The sequence below is a fragment of the Bubalus kerabau genome, chromosome 21 (genome assembly GCF_029407905.1).
Source record: "Bubalus kerabau isolate K-KA32 ecotype Philippines breed swamp buffalo chromosome 21, PCC_UOA_SB_1v2, whole genome shotgun sequence".
Taxonomy (NCBI): domain Eukaryota; kingdom Metazoa; phylum Chordata; class Mammalia; order Artiodactyla; family Bovidae; genus Bubalus; species Bubalus kerabau.
The window spans coordinates 36,028,739-36,046,311 of NC_073644.1; the positions used below are offsets into that span (position 1 = coordinate 36,028,739).

The window sequence follows — 17,573 nt, forward strand, 5'->3', positions numbered from 1 at the left end:
CTCCCCCATCCTTGGGATTCTCCAGGCAAGAATACTGGAGTGGGTTGCCATTTCCTTCTCCAATGCATGAAAGTGAAAAGTGAAATCTAAAAAGCAGGGGATTATGTACATATAAAACTGATCCACTTGGCTGCACAGCAGAAACTAACACAACATTGTAAAGCAACTAAACTCCAATTTGAAAAAAAAAAAAAAAGGCTTACTTGAAAGAGTTGGAGGCAATGAATTCAACAAGCAAACCAAGTACCAAAAGCTGCTGTCCTGGCGCTGAAGAGCACTACTCACCCGCCGGGTGACGGTTGGATCTCTCTGCGCTTTGGAGATGAGGTGTCCAAGAAGGGTGTTGGTTCGGAGAAAACGCAGGCGGATGTTTGTGGCCTTGGTGAATTCCCTCAGGGTGTGGGAGAAAGTAAAGTTTTTTGCACCTGGCCGACCATTTATCAAGGACACCACAACCTAAAAGGCCCACCACACACACACATAGAGAAAAAAAGTCCTTTTAGCAAAGGCTTCCCAGGTGGCGCTAGTGGTAAAGAACCTGCCTGCCAATGCAGGAGATGTGAGAGAAGCAGGTTCGATCCTTGGGTCGGGAAGATCTCCTGGAGGAGGGCATGGCAACCCTCTCTAGTATTCTTGCCTGGAGAATCCCAGGGACAGAGGAGCCTGGTGGGCTACAGTCCACAAAGAATCAGACATGACTAAAGTGATTTAGCACACACACAACTAAAGCTCCAAAACTCTTGGTTTCTTTGAGTCATTTGATGTTTCAAAACCTGGGCTCTTGGGTTCTGTAAATCATTTCCATTCACAAACCTTTTGTTGTATCCATGTTGTGGAGCTATAAACACTATGAGATGTTGGAAGTATAATGTTAAAATCTATGAAAATAAGGAAACAATTTTTGTCAAGCTGCATCAAAGAAAGGAAGCTAAAAACCTAAATGAGGTTGAAAAAAGGAAATCTCTGGATATAAACAGTGAATGGGGACAAAGAAATCTATTCAAAACCCAGGTTTTGCTTTTATTTTTTTATATCTTTAAATTGATTTATGTATGACTGCACCGCTTCTTTGTTGCTGCCCATGGGCTTTCTCTAGTTGCAGTGAGCGGGGGCTGTTCTCTAGCTGTGGTGGGAGGCTTCTCATCGCAGTGGCTTCTCTTGTTGCAATGCACACGCTCTGCAGTGTGGGCCCAGGAGTCGCAGCACACACGCTTAGTTGGCCTGGGGCATGTGAAATCTTCCCAGACCAGAGATCACACCCATGTCCCCTGCATTGGCAGTGAATTCTTTACCACTGGACCACCCAAGTTTTGTTTTAAAGCTTGAGGAGATGAAATCCAAGTCCCAACCATTTATTAAGACATGAACCACTGACCCATCGCTGGAAGATACTGGATACAGCTGCTCAAGAAAGATCTCCCTACCTAAGGAGAATGAGACTGACACCCTTTAAAGACACTCACTTGAAACTCACTCCATGGAATTCTTCTCTGATTCCCACCATGCTATTTTCCATCTTCCCTAACAATAGCCTGGCTGACTTCACAAGGAACAACATGCAACCCTCCCCGGCAAATGCCACCGATCCTGCCAAAAAGGCTCAGGGTTAGCTCTGCCACCACCCCTTCATCCCCCTACTCCAACGGGAGATAAGGTGTTTGTGAAGCAGTGGGAGGGGTCTTCACCGCAATCACCAGTGATCCACTTTTTAAATATTCCAACAGAAAAGAGAATCTAAGACCTATGGGCCTTGGAGTCAGAATCCTGACTTCCCAAGAAAAATCAAAGACCTCAAATAGAATTTCCAATGTCAATTATAGTTCAATTAAAATAAAAAAAAAGAATTTCCAGCAACTCAGTCTGGGCATCTTCAACATGGTTTCTTTCTATCTATGTTAAATTTCCTTGAAAATGCAAGGTTCACAATTATAAAAAATGTGCATCTTCATGTTCATATTTAAGTCTTATCTCTCAAGGCCTCCCAAAGCTACTTACCTCACCATTTTCCAATGGCACAATCCGGGAATATTCCGTAGTACAAAGTACATCATCATCTCGGGTGATAGCCCTGTTTGCTTCCTGCCCAAACTGTTCCAAACAGTCTACTTTAGAATCTAGGAAAGAAACGTTAATATTGTACAATAAAATATTGTCCTCTTTTAAATTTCTTAAATCTCATGTTTCTCTAAGAAAATACACAAAAAGGGAAAGACCAGAGAAGCATTTAAGGTATTTAGATAGCATCTTAGAATGAAATTCTTAATTCATGAAAGAAAAACCAAGCCATTTCAGGCCACTTAAATACTGGCCACTGAAAGCCCTGTTGCGACTTTCAACAGGAATAGTCTGAAGATTTCATTCTAAATCTTCACTCTTCCTTAGACAAGTTTACCCTCTAAGGAGCATTCCTGGAAAACCCAATGCCTTTATAGCAAGATTCCAGTCCACTTCAATTCATCATAGGGTTCAGAGACTCAGACATTCTTCATTAGTGAAGATGACAAGGTCAAGGTAAGTAACATGAAAAGGCAGGATCCATAAAGATGGAACTTACTTCATAGTTCTACATAAAAGGAAATGGAATGAAGCTCTGGCCCAGTTACAGATACACTGCATACACGCATGCTAAGTCACTTCAGTAGTGCCCCAAGTCTTTGCAACCCCATGGACTGCAGCCCATCAGGCTCCTCTGTCCATGGGATTCTCCAGGCAAGAATACTAGAGTGGGTTACCATGCCCCCCTCCAGGGGATCTTCCTGACCCAGGGATCAAACCCGCATGTCTTATGTCTCCTGCATTGTCAGGCAAGTTCTCTACCACAAGCGCCACCTGGGAAGCCCTATAGATACACTGCTTCACCCTGAATAGTACCAAGAACCATTATCATAAGAGGTGTTCCAACCCCAGTTATACATGTGTATCCCTGGTACTCATGCACACACGCTTTAGAAATGGATGTTCTGAGGGTAAGCTAGAAAGTTAAAACAGACCAACCCCTGATGCACCACACTGAAAGGTTAACTTTCTAGTTAAACCTACAGTCTTGATCTGCTGTAAATAATTCAAACCCCTCATAACGGTAGGTAAGACTACTTACGAGCAAAATATTGCCAAGGTGAGTAGGTGCTTCCAAAGTCAACAGATCTTTCCAAGACCCAAAGATCAGGGCGAGGAGAATTTGCAAATTTGATTAAAACATAGGCCACCTGGAAAAGCTGATAGAGCAAAAGATAAACAGTTATTCAACTCACTTTGTCTATCCAAACCCTCCACCATCTCTATGGGATGGTGGTTCCCAAGCTGACACATCTAGCTACGCCCCTCCCGAGATCCAGGCCCCATTTCTAACTGCCAAATGGACCTCTCCAGCTTAACATTTTCACACCCCAAGTCATAATTTTTCTTCCTCCACTGAATCTAGACATTAATCTTTGCCACATCTTAATCATTATACCCTTGAATTTCAACCAGCCTACATGGCATCTTCAAGTCTGTACATTCAGAGATGTCTGATGTCCAACAGCAGTCATCATGTGCTAAGCTCTTCCAAGACCTGGAGAAGACAGTACAGACCTAAGCATCTCCCAGGAGTGCAACGGTCCTGGTCCAGGTCTTGGAGAGCTCATGGCTGCAGGATGAGACCTGAGCAGCTGCATGTAGAGAGGAGCATCTCCGACTCCTGTGTCATCACCTCTTCTCCTGATTTCTCTCCCCCTCATTGATTTTCTTGTTCATCCTCATCACTCTTTGCCCACGGCCAGGACAATGCCAATGTATGAAAGAGATGAAGTGCAGCACTGGTCCAGATTCTTTAGCCTCCCATCCTGGAATCCCAGCATGCCTCGGTGATGGACCCCAGGAGTCCTTGCAGGCTACTCCTGCCCCTTCCCTCAAAACTCATCTGGCTTGCCTGTGAACCCTAAGAATCTATGTGTTTATCAAAGAGCCTAGGATGACAAGGAACACAGGTGTTAAACAAATATGCTAACATGTTAATGAGTGAGGATTATCCCCATCCCCCATACTCCCCAACCCCAGGGGACAATATACCATATATTTTTAAAAGCATAAAAAAAATATATACTGAAAACAGTGGCTTTAATTTACATCCTTAAGATCTTTTTGAATGTCTGCCTTCATAGAAGACAGCTAGACTCTCATACTTGTTGTAATATGTTTTGGTTGAAATACTGGAAGAAAATTTGGCCTCACATAAATCCATAATAGGAAAACGGACCTCCTAGCTTGGGGACCCTTCCTGAAAGGTCTCAGGAACCACACTTGGACTCCTGTGTCATCTCCACTCTTGGTCACAGACTATCCTTCACTCTAAGATGTCCGATTTCTTCCTTCTCTGTGGAAGGAAGAACTGTCATACCAATTACAGAAATCCTGAGTTCAGTTGGTTTAGTCCCAAACACTTGTTCTTTGATCTTGGAAAATCTGCTTCATGGGTTCAGATTAGTATTTTCAGATTGTCTACCCATCCTTGGAAAAAATGATCCAGTCTCACGGAGAAAAACTAATTCAGAATGGTAAGGTACTCTAAAAACCATAAAGCAATCCCTAAAGATAGGAGAAATAAATCCCAGAAGACATGCACCATTATTACATATTGAAGGAATTCATAGGAAATCTGAGAATTCCCAGTTTGAAGAATCAGAACAGATACATTTCCCTTAAAAACTACACATCTTGGGACTTCCCTGGCGGTCCAGTGGTTAGGACTCCGTGCTGCCAATGCAGGGGGTGGGGGTTTGATCCCTGGTCTGAGAACTAAGATCCCACATGCCACGCAGCACAACCCAACCAAAAAAGTGGCACATCTCTTAGATCACATCAAGAGAAGACTGCTTTTAGATACGTGAGAGAGAATACAAATGAAACATTTCAGGATAGAATAATAATTTAAACATTCTTAATCTCTTCCATGAAAATCCTATAATCATAGCATGTCCCCAAGACCCTATTTATTTAATAGTGTATGATTTAATGGTTACTATATTCTAGGTACCATATATGTTAAGCATCTCACAAATATTCTCACAATAAAAGTGAAATTTCATGAATTCCATTTTACATATGAGGAAAGTGTGACTCTGAGAGGTGAAGCAACGTGCCCACATTTTGCAGGTGTAAAAATCCAGCACTTTTGTATATTCTACTCACTGATAATTAGCAATGCCACCAAACCTGATCAATCCTTATATTTGATCTGTTTCATCTTGAAGGAAATAATGTCAGAGAAGCTCTAGACATCATTATTTCCAAATAGGCTAAGATTCCATTACAGGGAGCCAGGAGGTAGGGAGCTATGTGATAATACATCTTGATGGATATTTGAGTGCATTGGTTTTCCAAAGCTGCACTTTCTGCTACCACAAATTCTCATCAATGAAATAGTATTGGTGGTTCAGAGGGAACCTCTCTGTTTTGCTTCATCCTACTCTGAGATAATGCATAATTCCTTGAAAGCAGCATAGCATTTAAAAATCTGACATTGAGGGAATTCCCTAGCTGTCCAGTGGTTAAGACTCTGATCTGCCAATGCAGGGAGCATGGGTTTTATCCCTAGTTGAGAAACTAAAAACTATAAGGGCTTCCCTCATAGCTCAGTTGGTAAAGAACCTGCCTGCAATACAGGAAGACCAGGGTTCGATTCCTGGGTTGGAAAGATCCTCTGGAGAAAGAAATGGCAACCCACTCCAGTATTCTTGCCTGGAGAATCCATGGACAGAGGAGCTTAGCAGGCTATAGTCCATATAGTTTAGTTGCAAGAGTCGGACATGACTTAGCAACTAAACCACCATCACCAAGGTACTAAGATTCCACACGCTGAGTGGTGTGGCCATAAGAGTTTGAAAAATAAAAATTAAAAAATCCCACATCGAGCAAGGGAAGACATACCACAGTATTCCCTGAGCCTTCCACAGGGATCTAGTTTAAGAAGTCCTGGGATTCCACCATGTACCAACAGGACTTTCCGCTCCAAATGTTTCCCTCCCATTTTTGTCTTAGCCACTTAATTCTGAGATGCCTCAGCACCTGTTTCTGTGCACAGACACTGGGAGGCCACATTTCATTCTTTCTGAGTCCCTCTGCACTGACAGACTCTGCTTCTCTCTCCCCACCACTGCGGTTCAACTTGCAGTGGCTTCCTGCCAAGCTCTCCTGCGTGCCCGCCAACTTCCCCTCAATGTACAGATTCAAGATGGCACCGAGCGGCAGCCTCCTGAGTGGGTTCACAGTGGGTTCACGTATGTTAAGCCAACAGGTGGGACGTATTCTCTTCTACTTGATAGTTTTAAACGCTGTGCCTTCTAAATGGCGCCTTCTGTTAACCCGAGTTATCAGTTATTTATGATTGCTCTTTGATCACTCGAAACACTTCAAAGCAGCACCAGCGCCACTTGAGACTCACGGATGTAAAGGAGGGCCCTTGGTGGAACGAGAAAGCGCCAGGCTATGGAGTCACTCGAAGCAGAAAAGAGAAGGCCACTTTGTGCATTTTTGAAGAAATAACATTTGGGAGATAAAGTAAAGAGGGAAAAGTAACCGACAAGGACTGAGTTGTCATTCTTTCTCCATGTGTTTATGAGACAAGCTAAGATGGCTTGAATGTTGCTGATGAGCATTAGGTGGAGGTACGAAGTAGTCTTTTAAATAAAGTTTAAAAAAATATATTTATTTGGCTGCACAGCGTCTTAGTTATGGCATGCGAACTCTTAGTTGCAGCATGTGGCATCTAGTTCCCCAACCAAGGATCAAACCCAGGCCCCCTGCAGTGGGAGTGTAAAGTCTTAGCCATAGGACCACCAAGGAAATCCCTAAATAATGTTTTAATGAAGCAGATAATAATTATAAGAAGGCATGCATGCTCAGTCCAATTCTTTACAACTCCACGGATTGCAACTTACCAAACTCCTCTGTCCATGGGATTCTCCAGGCAAGAATACTGGAGTGGGTTGCCATTTTCTCCTCCAGGGGATCTTCCCCCAACCCAGGGATCAAACCTGAGTCTCTGGCAGTGACAAGCAGATTCTTTACCACTGAGCCACCTGGAAAGCTACGGCCCAAAGCACTTTGACTTAAAAGCCTTCAGGGAGAGCAGGTGGGATGAGCCAGCCCTGTCTGATCCTCATGCTCATCACCCTGAAGCCTCTGAGACTCCAGCTCCTACAGCCCAGCACCTATTCATTCCTCCCCAGATGCCGGCAGTAGGTGTTCAATGAATGCCATGAATGAAGGGCTGAATATTAAAGTTGTGCAGTCACCACCTAGTTTGGGGGGTAGGGGGTGGGCGCTCGTTGGCAACACAGAGACAGAGGTGAGCCCCAAAGTGTTCTCGGCAGTGGCCTGCTAACGGCAGAGAAGAATCAATTTCCAGCAGCAAATCTCTGACCCACCAGTCCTGTGACTCTTAAGTCCATCACTGAAGCACTTTGCAATTTTATTTCCTTGTCCATAAAATCGTAATATAAAACAATCATGCTGCTGCTGCTGCTAAGTCGCTTCAGTCGTGTCCGACTCTGTGCGACCCCATAGACGGCAGCCCACCAGGCACCCCCGTCCCTGGGATTCTCCAGGCAAGAACACTGGAGTGGGTTGCCATTTCCTTCTCCAATGCATGAAAGTGAAAAGTGAAAGTGAAGTCGCTCAGTCATGTCCAACTCTTAGCGATCCCATGGACTGCAGCCTACCAGGCTCCCCTGTCCGTGGGATTTTCCAGGCAAGAGTACTGGAGTGGGGTGCCATTGCCTTCTCCAATAAAACAATCATAAAAGATATTTAATACATAGGTGAGGGACAAGAATATCCACTTCATACAAATTTTACATTCTCCATTTTAAAAACCACCATTAAGCTCTGTGTCATATATCTGTTTTCATATGACATTCCCACTAAACTGACATCTCCGTGTCTTAATCACTCCTGTTGCCTCAGAGTAGGTGCTTAATATATGTCTTTGAATCGAAATGAAATTTATTAAATGGGACATGTGAAATTGTAAAATATTATGCAAATGTATTAAAAGTCACATCCAAAATTAACTTCTGACTCAACGGAACAGGAACCTTCCTTCAAAAAAGTCTAAGTTATAATGTGAAATAAATCTGATATCACAGTTTTATAATTTGATAAACATTGCTCCACAATGCAGCATTTCCTGATTGGCTTCTTCCAACTTTCTGTTTTGCATAATTCTCAAACCTACAGGAAAGCTCAAAGAACAGTACAATGAATATCCCTATGCTTTTCACTTAGATTCACCAAATGTTAATATTTGCCACATTTGTATTTTCTCTCTTTCTGTGTCTGCACACACACATATACCTTTTTCTAACCTTTGAAAGCAAATTTCAGATATCGTTATGATTCAACCCTAAATATTTCAGCATGTATCTTCCAAGAACACAGACAGTTCTACATAAACAACATTTTGATGCCCATCAAATTTTTATCATTTAAACAAAAATCATATATCATCTTGAATTGGATATTTGAGTTTCCCTGATTCTCCTAAAAATGCCCATTGTATTTTTCCAATCCAGGATGCAGTCAAGGATTATGGATAGCATTTACTTGTCAAGTCTCTTGTCTCCTTTAATCTAGAGCAGTTCTCCCGTGATTTTTCTTTTATGGTACTGACATCTTTCTATCACAGAAATGTTCCCTTATTTGAATGTGTCTGATTATTTCCTCATGATCTGATTCAGGGTAAACATTTTGGCAGGATTACTGCCCATGGGACATCCTTTTCTCATGGCATCATGCCAGGGGGCACAGGATGCCACGCTGTCCTCTTAACACTGATGCTATGTTTGACCACTTGTTTAAGATGTCCACCAGATTTCCCAATTATAAAGTTACCTTTTCCTGTGTCATTAATAAGTAACCCATAGAGAGACATTTTAACACATTTATTTTAATTAACTGAATTACAAATGTTCCTACTATCTATGTAAAAATACAAGTAAGAGTTATGAAAAAATAAGCCCCAAAATCCAGAACCAAACAATTACATTTCCTTTGAGGCTCATGTCCAGTTGAAAAATTTATCGAATGAGCTACTGTTATAGATGGATAGGGAGGCCCGGCGTGCTGCAGTCCATGGGGTCACAAAGAGTCAGACATGAATGAGCAACTGAACTGAACTGAACTGAATGTTATAGCAACTTTTTAATTGAGACGGAAAAATGCAGGTCAAGTGGAATCAAACTCCGTTTTAGTAATCTTGTTGGAAAACTTCTTACAAAATGAAATACAATCCCCATTAAACAATCAAGTCCAGTGACAAAAATACGGCTCTGCTGGCCTGAAACAGATCCTTTTAATCCTGGTCCAAACAGCATGTCTGCCAACGGCTTGGCGAGGACACTTCTTTCTTGTGGGTTTATCACCACCCTGCCCTATGAAGTGCAGACCTTGGCACCATCGGAAAGAGGGTGCTCGGGAGGAAAGTCACTGTGTCCCTCAGCTCCTTTCACTGTTTCCCAAAAGCACCTGCTCCCCTTTGAGGGAAGGTAGAGCATTCCAGAAACTTAAAGCAAGGGACTTAAGAGGTCCCAGGTCAATCTCTCACCCCGGGAAAGAACCTTCACCCTAGAATCTCCTTTTAAGAGAAAACACATTGCATTACTAACAAGTTCTGGCCACTGCATGTTTCCTCGCTGTCTTTAAATTTTTTTCTCATAATTCCTCCTCCTATTCTTTGAAGTAGCACAGATTTCTACCATTTATCCCACATGACCGCCTGCCCAGAATTTAAATACCAACAACACATCTTCCTAGGTTCCTTTTAAGGAATTAAGATTCAAGTTACCAGGAGGCAAGGATTAGGATAGGAAGTGGGAAGGAAAAGAGAATTAAAATATCTCACTTCCTCATTAAAAATAACTACAATAACCCCATGCAATAAAACCCTGAGCCAAAATACAGTCTAAAGATTTGGATCACTCCAATAACTTGAAAAATGACAAGACTGCTATTTTTCAGTGGAAGATTTCAAGAAAAAAAAAATCAAAAGGCAGGGAGAAGGTGAAACATTTGCATCTATATGTCATGATTGATGAATTCTTAACTCTGGAGGAAAAAAGTGATTGAAGACATATAGCATGGTTTTCAGTCCTTATAGATGTTAACTATTCAATATTATTTCCTAAGTAGACTCAAAGGGTAGGGTTTGAAATTAACATATGTTACTCAAGAGCATTTTGTCACAACTAAAATTTTACAGATAGATTTGGTGGTAATTTTAAATAAGCTGAGGATTGTATAGTCCATGGGGTCACAAAGAGTCAGACAGGACTGGGCGACTTTCAATTTCACTTTTTTTACTTTCCATGGTAGCTCAACTGGTAAAGAATCCGCCTACAATGCAGGAGACCCTGGTTCGATTCCTGGGTCGGGAAGATCCTGTGGAATAGGGATAGGCTACCCACTGCAGTATTCTTGGGCTTCCCTGGTGGCTCAGCTGGTAAAGAATCTGCCTGCAATGTGGGAGACCTGGGTTTGATCCTGGGCTGGGAAGATCCCCTGAAGAAAGGAACAGCTACCCACTCCAATAGTCTGGCCTGGAGAATTCCATAGCTCATGGGGTCGCAAAGAGTCAGACATGACTGAACAACTTTCACTTTCACACTTTCACTTTAAATAAGCTGAAGCCCTTTGGAGTCCAAGAACTGAGCTCACCTTCACAATGAAGTCCAATATTTTATCCAACTCTATTGCTACACTGAACTCTCGGGGAATCTTTTTTGTCCAGGACTTGATTCTCCCTGTAAAACTTACTTTCCCTATTCACACTTTTTTTTTTTTTTTTTTGCTAATTTATAATAAAATTGAGGATGACATTTAGTTCAATCCCTGAATCAATAAATAGCACTGGAATTTGTTTGACAAACTATACAGGACAAGGGAAATGATAATCATCTTCTTCCAAGGCAAAGAGATTTAAATAACTCAACTTCAATAATCAGCAACCACGGTATCTAATTCCTCCTTGAATCTGCATTTTTAAACTCCACAACTCCTAAAAAAACACTGATTTCTACACATGACTTATACCATGATGAAGTTCAACAAAGTATTTCTCAATGATTATGATTTACTGTAAATCAGATTCTAAACGATGTTATTTATCATCATTTTTCATAAACAAGTCCACACCCTCCATCATGTTCCAGTCCTCCCCCTTGCCAATATTTTTCTCACTAGAGTATTCTTGGGACTTTCCAAGACTACTCAGCTTACTGACTCAGCATATTCCTTTTTTATTAGTCTGCATTTTTGTGGGGGGAATGAGCTTTAGGTTGAAGTGGCTCATGAAGCCTAAATGAGCTTTAGGCTCATTTTAAGTCAGTAGCTAAGACTTCATACTCCAGTGCAAAGGGCCCAGGTTCGATCGCTGGTCAGGGAACAAGATCCCACATGCTTTAATGAAGATCAAAAATCCTGCATGCCAGGGACCTGGTGCAGCCAAATAAAGTAATAAATATTTTTAATATTATTTTTTAAAAATGAGTATTCTCATTTCTAGCCTGCATTCAGAATGCTCCTTTCCTAAATTTAGTTGTCACATTTCTTCCCTTCTCCTCCTGCTACATCTTTCTTAAGATGCTAAATCAGAGTGTTGCTGCTGCTGCTGCTGCTGCTAAGTCACTTCAGTCGTGTCTGACTCTGTGCGACCCCATAGACGGCAGCCCACCAGACTCCCCCATCCCTTGGATTCTCCAGGCAAGAATACTGGAGTGGGTTGCCATTGCCTTCTCCAATGCATGAAAGTGAAAAGTGAAAGTGAAGTCGCTCAGCCGTGTCCAACTCTCAGCGACCCCATGGACTGCAGCCCACCAGGCTCCTCCGTCCATGGGATTTTCCAGGCAAGAGTACTGGAGTGGGGTGCCATTGCCTTCTCCGATCAGAGTGTTACCTAAGGCTAAAACCATCCTTTTGGCTGGGTTTCCAATGCTCTTACTAATGGTAGGGCACTTTGGAGACCTTTTTGACAGCAGCTGTGCTTTTCTGTAAGGAATAATGCTGGTCACTTAAATTGACTCAGCATATTCATTTTTGTTAGTGAGTGGTTTTTTTTTTGTTTTTTTTTTTTTTTTGAATGAGCTTTAGGCTCAAGTGTCACTTCAAATCAGTGGGGCTATAGATTAAATATTCATCTTAGAACCTATTCTTTGGCCAAAAGTTGTCTTTACTTTCTGAACATGAAATCCCCTAGAATGGCAGTTCTCAACGTGGATGGTATTGCATCTGGGGTCTTTTATCAGTCGTCTCATCGGTGTGCTCATGCTCAGTCATGTGGTTGTGTCTGACTCTTCGCCACCCCATGGACTAGCCCACCAGGTGCGTTTGTCCATGGGATTTTCCAGGCAAGAATACTGGAGTGGGTTGCCATTTCCTCCTCCAGGGATCTTCCTGACCCAGAAATGGAACCCACATCTCCTGCATCTCTGGCACTGGAAGGCAGATTCTTTACAACTGAGCCATCAGGTATTCACAATAACAAACCCCAGTAAGGAGAAAGACTATGCATATGAAGAGACATCAACCTCCACCCTGAGAAAGATCATGGCCAGGTCTGGGTAAGGAATCTGGACAAAGGGACCTGACAGAGGTTTTGTCTTTTGCTTGTTGGACTTCTGAGGATCCAAATGCCCTTCCCACTGTATGAATCCTTCCCACCTTACGAATCCTGCTGGGAACAGAATGCACTGCTCCCTTTAGAAGCTGAAAAATGCCAGTTTTCCAGCTCCTTTGACAGGTAAGTCAGCACGGATGCCTGATCCAATGTCTCCTTCCAAGATTTTGCATCTAGAGCAAATGATACCAAAAAGCAGGGACACTAAAGAATTGTTTCTAGAAGCTACAAATATGGCAGCCTCATCTGGTTGGCTGGGGAAGTGACGATGCCAGCAGGAATGTACCAAGTCCAGAGTCCAGGCTCCAGGCTGACCATGTGGCCATCACCAGCCGCAGCCTCCAGCACTCAGCCACAGCTGAGTCCTCGCAGAGGGACCTGTGGTTCTGACTATGCAGCTTCCTTGGTTTCTGTCCATTTCCTGAACCTGATTCTCTGAGATCCTCAGACTCCCTTCCCACTACCCCACATCCTCTCCCTCCATCCTCAAAGGTGACTCTTTCACTGGTAAAATTAAGACTATCAAAAAGGAATCCCTTGCCTTCCCATCCCAAATCCATGAGCACACTTACATCTGCACAGCCCCCTCTTTCCTTCTGGACCTACAGAGCAGGAGCCTCCCCACTCCTCTGCAAAAAGCCAATCCCTCCTTCTGCTCCGATCTCATTCCCCTCCTGCCTTCTGTTGGCTCCTTCCCATCAGCTTTTATCTTATGTATTTATTTTTTAATTAAACTATAGTTGACTTACAATATTATATTAGTTTCACGAGTGCAACATACTGATTGAACATTTTTATAGATTATATTCCATAGAAACTTATTATAAAACATTGACTATATTCCCTATGCTACACATCACATCTTTGATTCTTATTTTAATACCTAGTAATTTGTACCTCTTAATCCTTTTTCCCTATCTTGCCTCTCTCCCATCCCTCTTCCTACATGTAACCACTAGTTTGCTCTCTGTTATCTGTGAATCTGTTTCTAATATATTTGTTCATTTGTTTTATTTTTTAGACTCCAATGATTAATGAAAACATATAGAGGCTTCCCTTGTGGCTCAGTGTAAAGAATCCACCTGCCAACACAGGAGACATGTGTTTGATCCCTGATCTGGGAAGATCCCGCATGCCATGGAGCAACTAAGCTTGTGGTCTAGATCCTGGGAGCTGCAATTACTGAAGCCCACACACCCTAGAGCCCGTGCTCTGCAACAAGAGAAGTCACCACAATGAGAAGCCCAAGCGCCACAACCAGAGAGTAGCCCCTGCAGCAATGAAGACCCAGCACAGCCAAATATATATATATATATATTTTTTTTTTTTTAAAAAGGAAACACAGTATTTGTCTTTCTCGGTCTGATTTATTTCACTAAGCATAACACCCCCCAAGCCATCAGTTTTCAAATGACTCTTCCTCTGAAAGCCAAGAAAATTCCTCTCCTTCCATCCAAACCCTCCACCTACCTCCTTTCCCCTGGAGGCAGCCCATCCTGCAAAGAGTGGAGCGCTGACTCGTCCCGCTTCCTCACCTCTCCTCCAGTTCACCCAGAGTTCAGTTCTCAGCCTCCTCTAACCTCCCTCTGCACTATGTCCACGTTACCTCATGGCCCAGACTCCTCACATAAACTCCAGACCCAACCATCTAGTTAATCTCCACTTGAGACATCTCACCCCCAGCTCAGCTCAACTTGACCCAACGGCAACCTCGTCTCTGCCCGCTGGAGCCTGCTAACTCCTGTGGAACCCATAGGTTTCAACACAGCCTTCCCCTTCTCTGGTCTGCGTTTGATGCTTCCTGGAACTCTGCGCTCTTCCTTTAAAACACCCATCACAGGAGAAATTAAAAAACTACTCCTGCAGGAATACACACAGCCTGTGGATACAGGATGTGAGCTTGATTATCCTGCCATCTCACGAACTGCAACAGGAACACCCTGACTATATGGAGCCACAGGCCAGGGCAGGGCCTGCACTTGGCCCAGGATAAGGGTGATGCTGGTAGTCCGCCAAATCCCTAAGGATTGAACTCGCACTGTGTGCTAAGTCGCTTCAGTTGTGTCTGACTCTTTGCGATCCTATGGACTGCAGAACTCACCAGGCTCCTCTATCCATGGGATTCTCCAGGCAAGAATACTGGAGGGGGTTACCATGCCCTCCTCCAAGGGATCTTCCCAACTCAGGGATGGAACCTGCATCTCTTATTGACAAAGAAAGGACGCTTGAGTAACTTTCACTGTGATGAAAAGATGTATCCATGGGTGAACTCTCGGATCTGGACACAAGGTGTCTTCCTGCGTCCCGAACGCTCCCACTTAAAGGCTCTGGCTCCTGAGAGGACCCGGAACAGGCAAATCCTTCACAGCAGGGCACACATGCAATAAGGAGTGACGATGCAGGGAGTGGGGAGGCCCAGAGAGAAGCATCAGAGTGGAGACGGTGAGGGACAGTGGCTGGGCAGCGGAAAGCAGTGATGGGTGTCAGGAGAGCTGGTGGGTCCTGGGCTGGCTCAGCATCGGTGGGGAATCAGGTGGCCCTGGGTGACTGAGCTGAACTTCAAGCTTCAATTTCCTGAAATCCAGCTCTGGGCAAGACACTGTTAGGAACTTAGACAGGAATTCAAGCCTCAGCCAGAGAGACAAGAAGTGGAACATGGCCAGGGCAGTGGGCAGGGCAGCCAGACAGATCCTCTGCAGCAGGTGGGTTAAGCAGACGAGTGCAGCGAATCAGCTCCAGGCATGCCTGGTGGGTGGGGCACAGCACACGCCCGCTTTGCCCACTGGCACAGAAGGGGACTAATGGGGAAAAAGACCTTCCGCGCCAGCAGGCACTACCCTACAGAAAAGCAATCTGGCCACCTCGCTGGAAACGAGGTCTGGATCTGATGATGGCAGATGGGGGTGAGCAGCCAGGCTCTGGGAAGGCGAGTCTGGAGCTGGAGGGAGGGTGGAGCTCCAAAGTTCCATCATCCAACCTCCACACAATGGCCTGGACCCCCAGTTCCCAGGGACCCACTTTTGCCCCTTCTCCACTTTCCCTTCCTCCTCAGCCTTTTCCCAATCTGGGGCCCCCTCCTCCCCATACCCCCAAAGCTACACAGAGAGGAGAGGATTATACCATAACGTTTATACCAGCCATCTTGCAAAAGGGGAATAGGACACTATTATAACTACACTGGGGACTAAATGGGTTTTAAGGTATAGCTTCCGAGGTGGCGCTAGTGGTAAAGAATCTGCCTGCCAATGCAGGAAACTTAAGAGACGCAGGTTCAAACCCTGAGTTGGGAAGATCCCCTGGAGAAAGGCATGGCAACACACTCCAGTATTCTTCCCTGGACACTCCCATGAACAGAAAAGCCTGGTGGGTTACAGTCCATGTTGGTCGCAAAGAGTCAGACACAACTGAAGCAACGCAGCAGCAAGGCATAGCTTAGAGCTTCTTATCTATAATGCTTTTCTGGGTAAAAATGCAAAATGAGTTCTAAATATCTGATGTAACTTTAAATGCATCTGATTTACACCCACATATGACTCGCCCCTCCCAGGCAATATCTTATTACACAAAATCAACCTGAAAGACAATCTTACTGATGACCACACAAATACCAACAGTGTAGTGGTGAGAAGCAACAGAATAGATACACATGCAGTACCAATGAACCTTCATAACACGAAGTGCGTGAAGAGGGAAGACACCAAACTAGATGCCACAACACATTTACGTAAATTTTATAGCTATACATTGTATGGGCTTCCCAGGTGGTGTCAGTGGTAAAGAACCTGCATGCCAATGCAGGAGACTTAAGAGACGTGGGTTCTATCCCTGGCTTGGGAAGATCCCCTGGAGAAGGAAATGGCAACTCACTCCAGTATTCTTGCATGGGAAATCCCATGAACAGAGGAGCCCGGAGGACTAGAGTCCATGGGTTCACAAAGAGATGGACACAACTGAAGCGCCTGAGCACACACATGTTTCAGATTAAGTAGCAAAGATATTAGAGGAGGTGCTTTTGGAGGGCCAGGAAACAGGAGTGAGGATCAGGGATGAAGGGAGAAACAGAAAAATACAGCTCGAGAGGATGCAATTCATTCATCACATGCTGTGAGCTCCTCTCCTTCAAGTGGGGACTGTACCTCTAATATCCTCCAACAACTGCCTCCCAAGGAGATAAAACAATACAAAACTATATGGAACATCTGTTTTTAGTCATCACACAGTATATACTGTTTCCTGCTCTGGCCAAATGACTTGGCAAAAAATGTCAAGGAACCACTGGAAACGTCCACAAGCACCTTGTGTCCTGGTCCTGGGTGGCAGCAGGAGTGGGCGCTTGTGTGGGGAGGAAGGGAGATGCCATGATGGGGTGATCCTGAGTAATGTGAACACCAGTGAGTGCAGGCACCCGAGAAGGAATCCTTTTCTTGTGGTTTGGGCAGCCAGTAATGGAGAGGGCATTTTTCTCCTCTTTCCTAACAGCTAAGACATATGGGTCCCTTCATGGTGAGACTTGCAAGGAGAAAAGGCAGCTTCCACTTGAACTGCAATCCAACTAATGGGTCCCAGAGAATAAACACACCCCAAGTTTGGGAACACTTTGTGAGCCAGAAACTATCCACTTGGCCAGCTTGATCGGGCTCCTGCCTTACGTCCTCATCTCCTCCTAACCTCTGGCATCTTCCTTTCTCCGTGCTCCTTTCAGAATGGCGAGGTCTGTCCAGGAGCCCAGCCTACGACTGGTCACTACTTGCAATTTCTGGGGCAGGAAGCAGGGCATAGAGGCCCAAGGATGGACACGTGGGACTATCTCATCACAAGAATCCACGTTTCTGTTCAGGGACTTCTCAAAGGCAATCTTTGCTTTTCACTCCTCCGTTTCAGAAAATCAATATTGGAAGTTCTGTGCACCTGCCTTTTCCTTTAC

At 44.1% G+C, this 17,573-nt stretch overlaps 1 protein-coding gene across 1 annotated transcript in view; it reads right to left on the minus strand.

Annotated features, from left to right (window-relative positions):
* LAMA3 (laminin subunit alpha 3) overlaps window positions 1-17,573 on the minus strand; it is a 260,738-nt gene that overhangs the window by 195,880 nt on the left and 47,285 nt on the right. Inside the window, exons 3-5 of the mRNA XM_055558991.1 lie at window positions 3,098-3,215; window positions 1,996-2,114; window positions 286-456 (exon numbers count right to left, since the gene is read on the minus strand). Coding sequence (XP_055414966.1) covers window positions 286-456; window positions 1,996-2,114; window positions 3,098-3,215 — 408 coding nt within the window. The remainder of the gene's footprint in view (window positions 1-285; window positions 457-1,995; window positions 2,115-3,097; window positions 3,216-17,573) is intronic.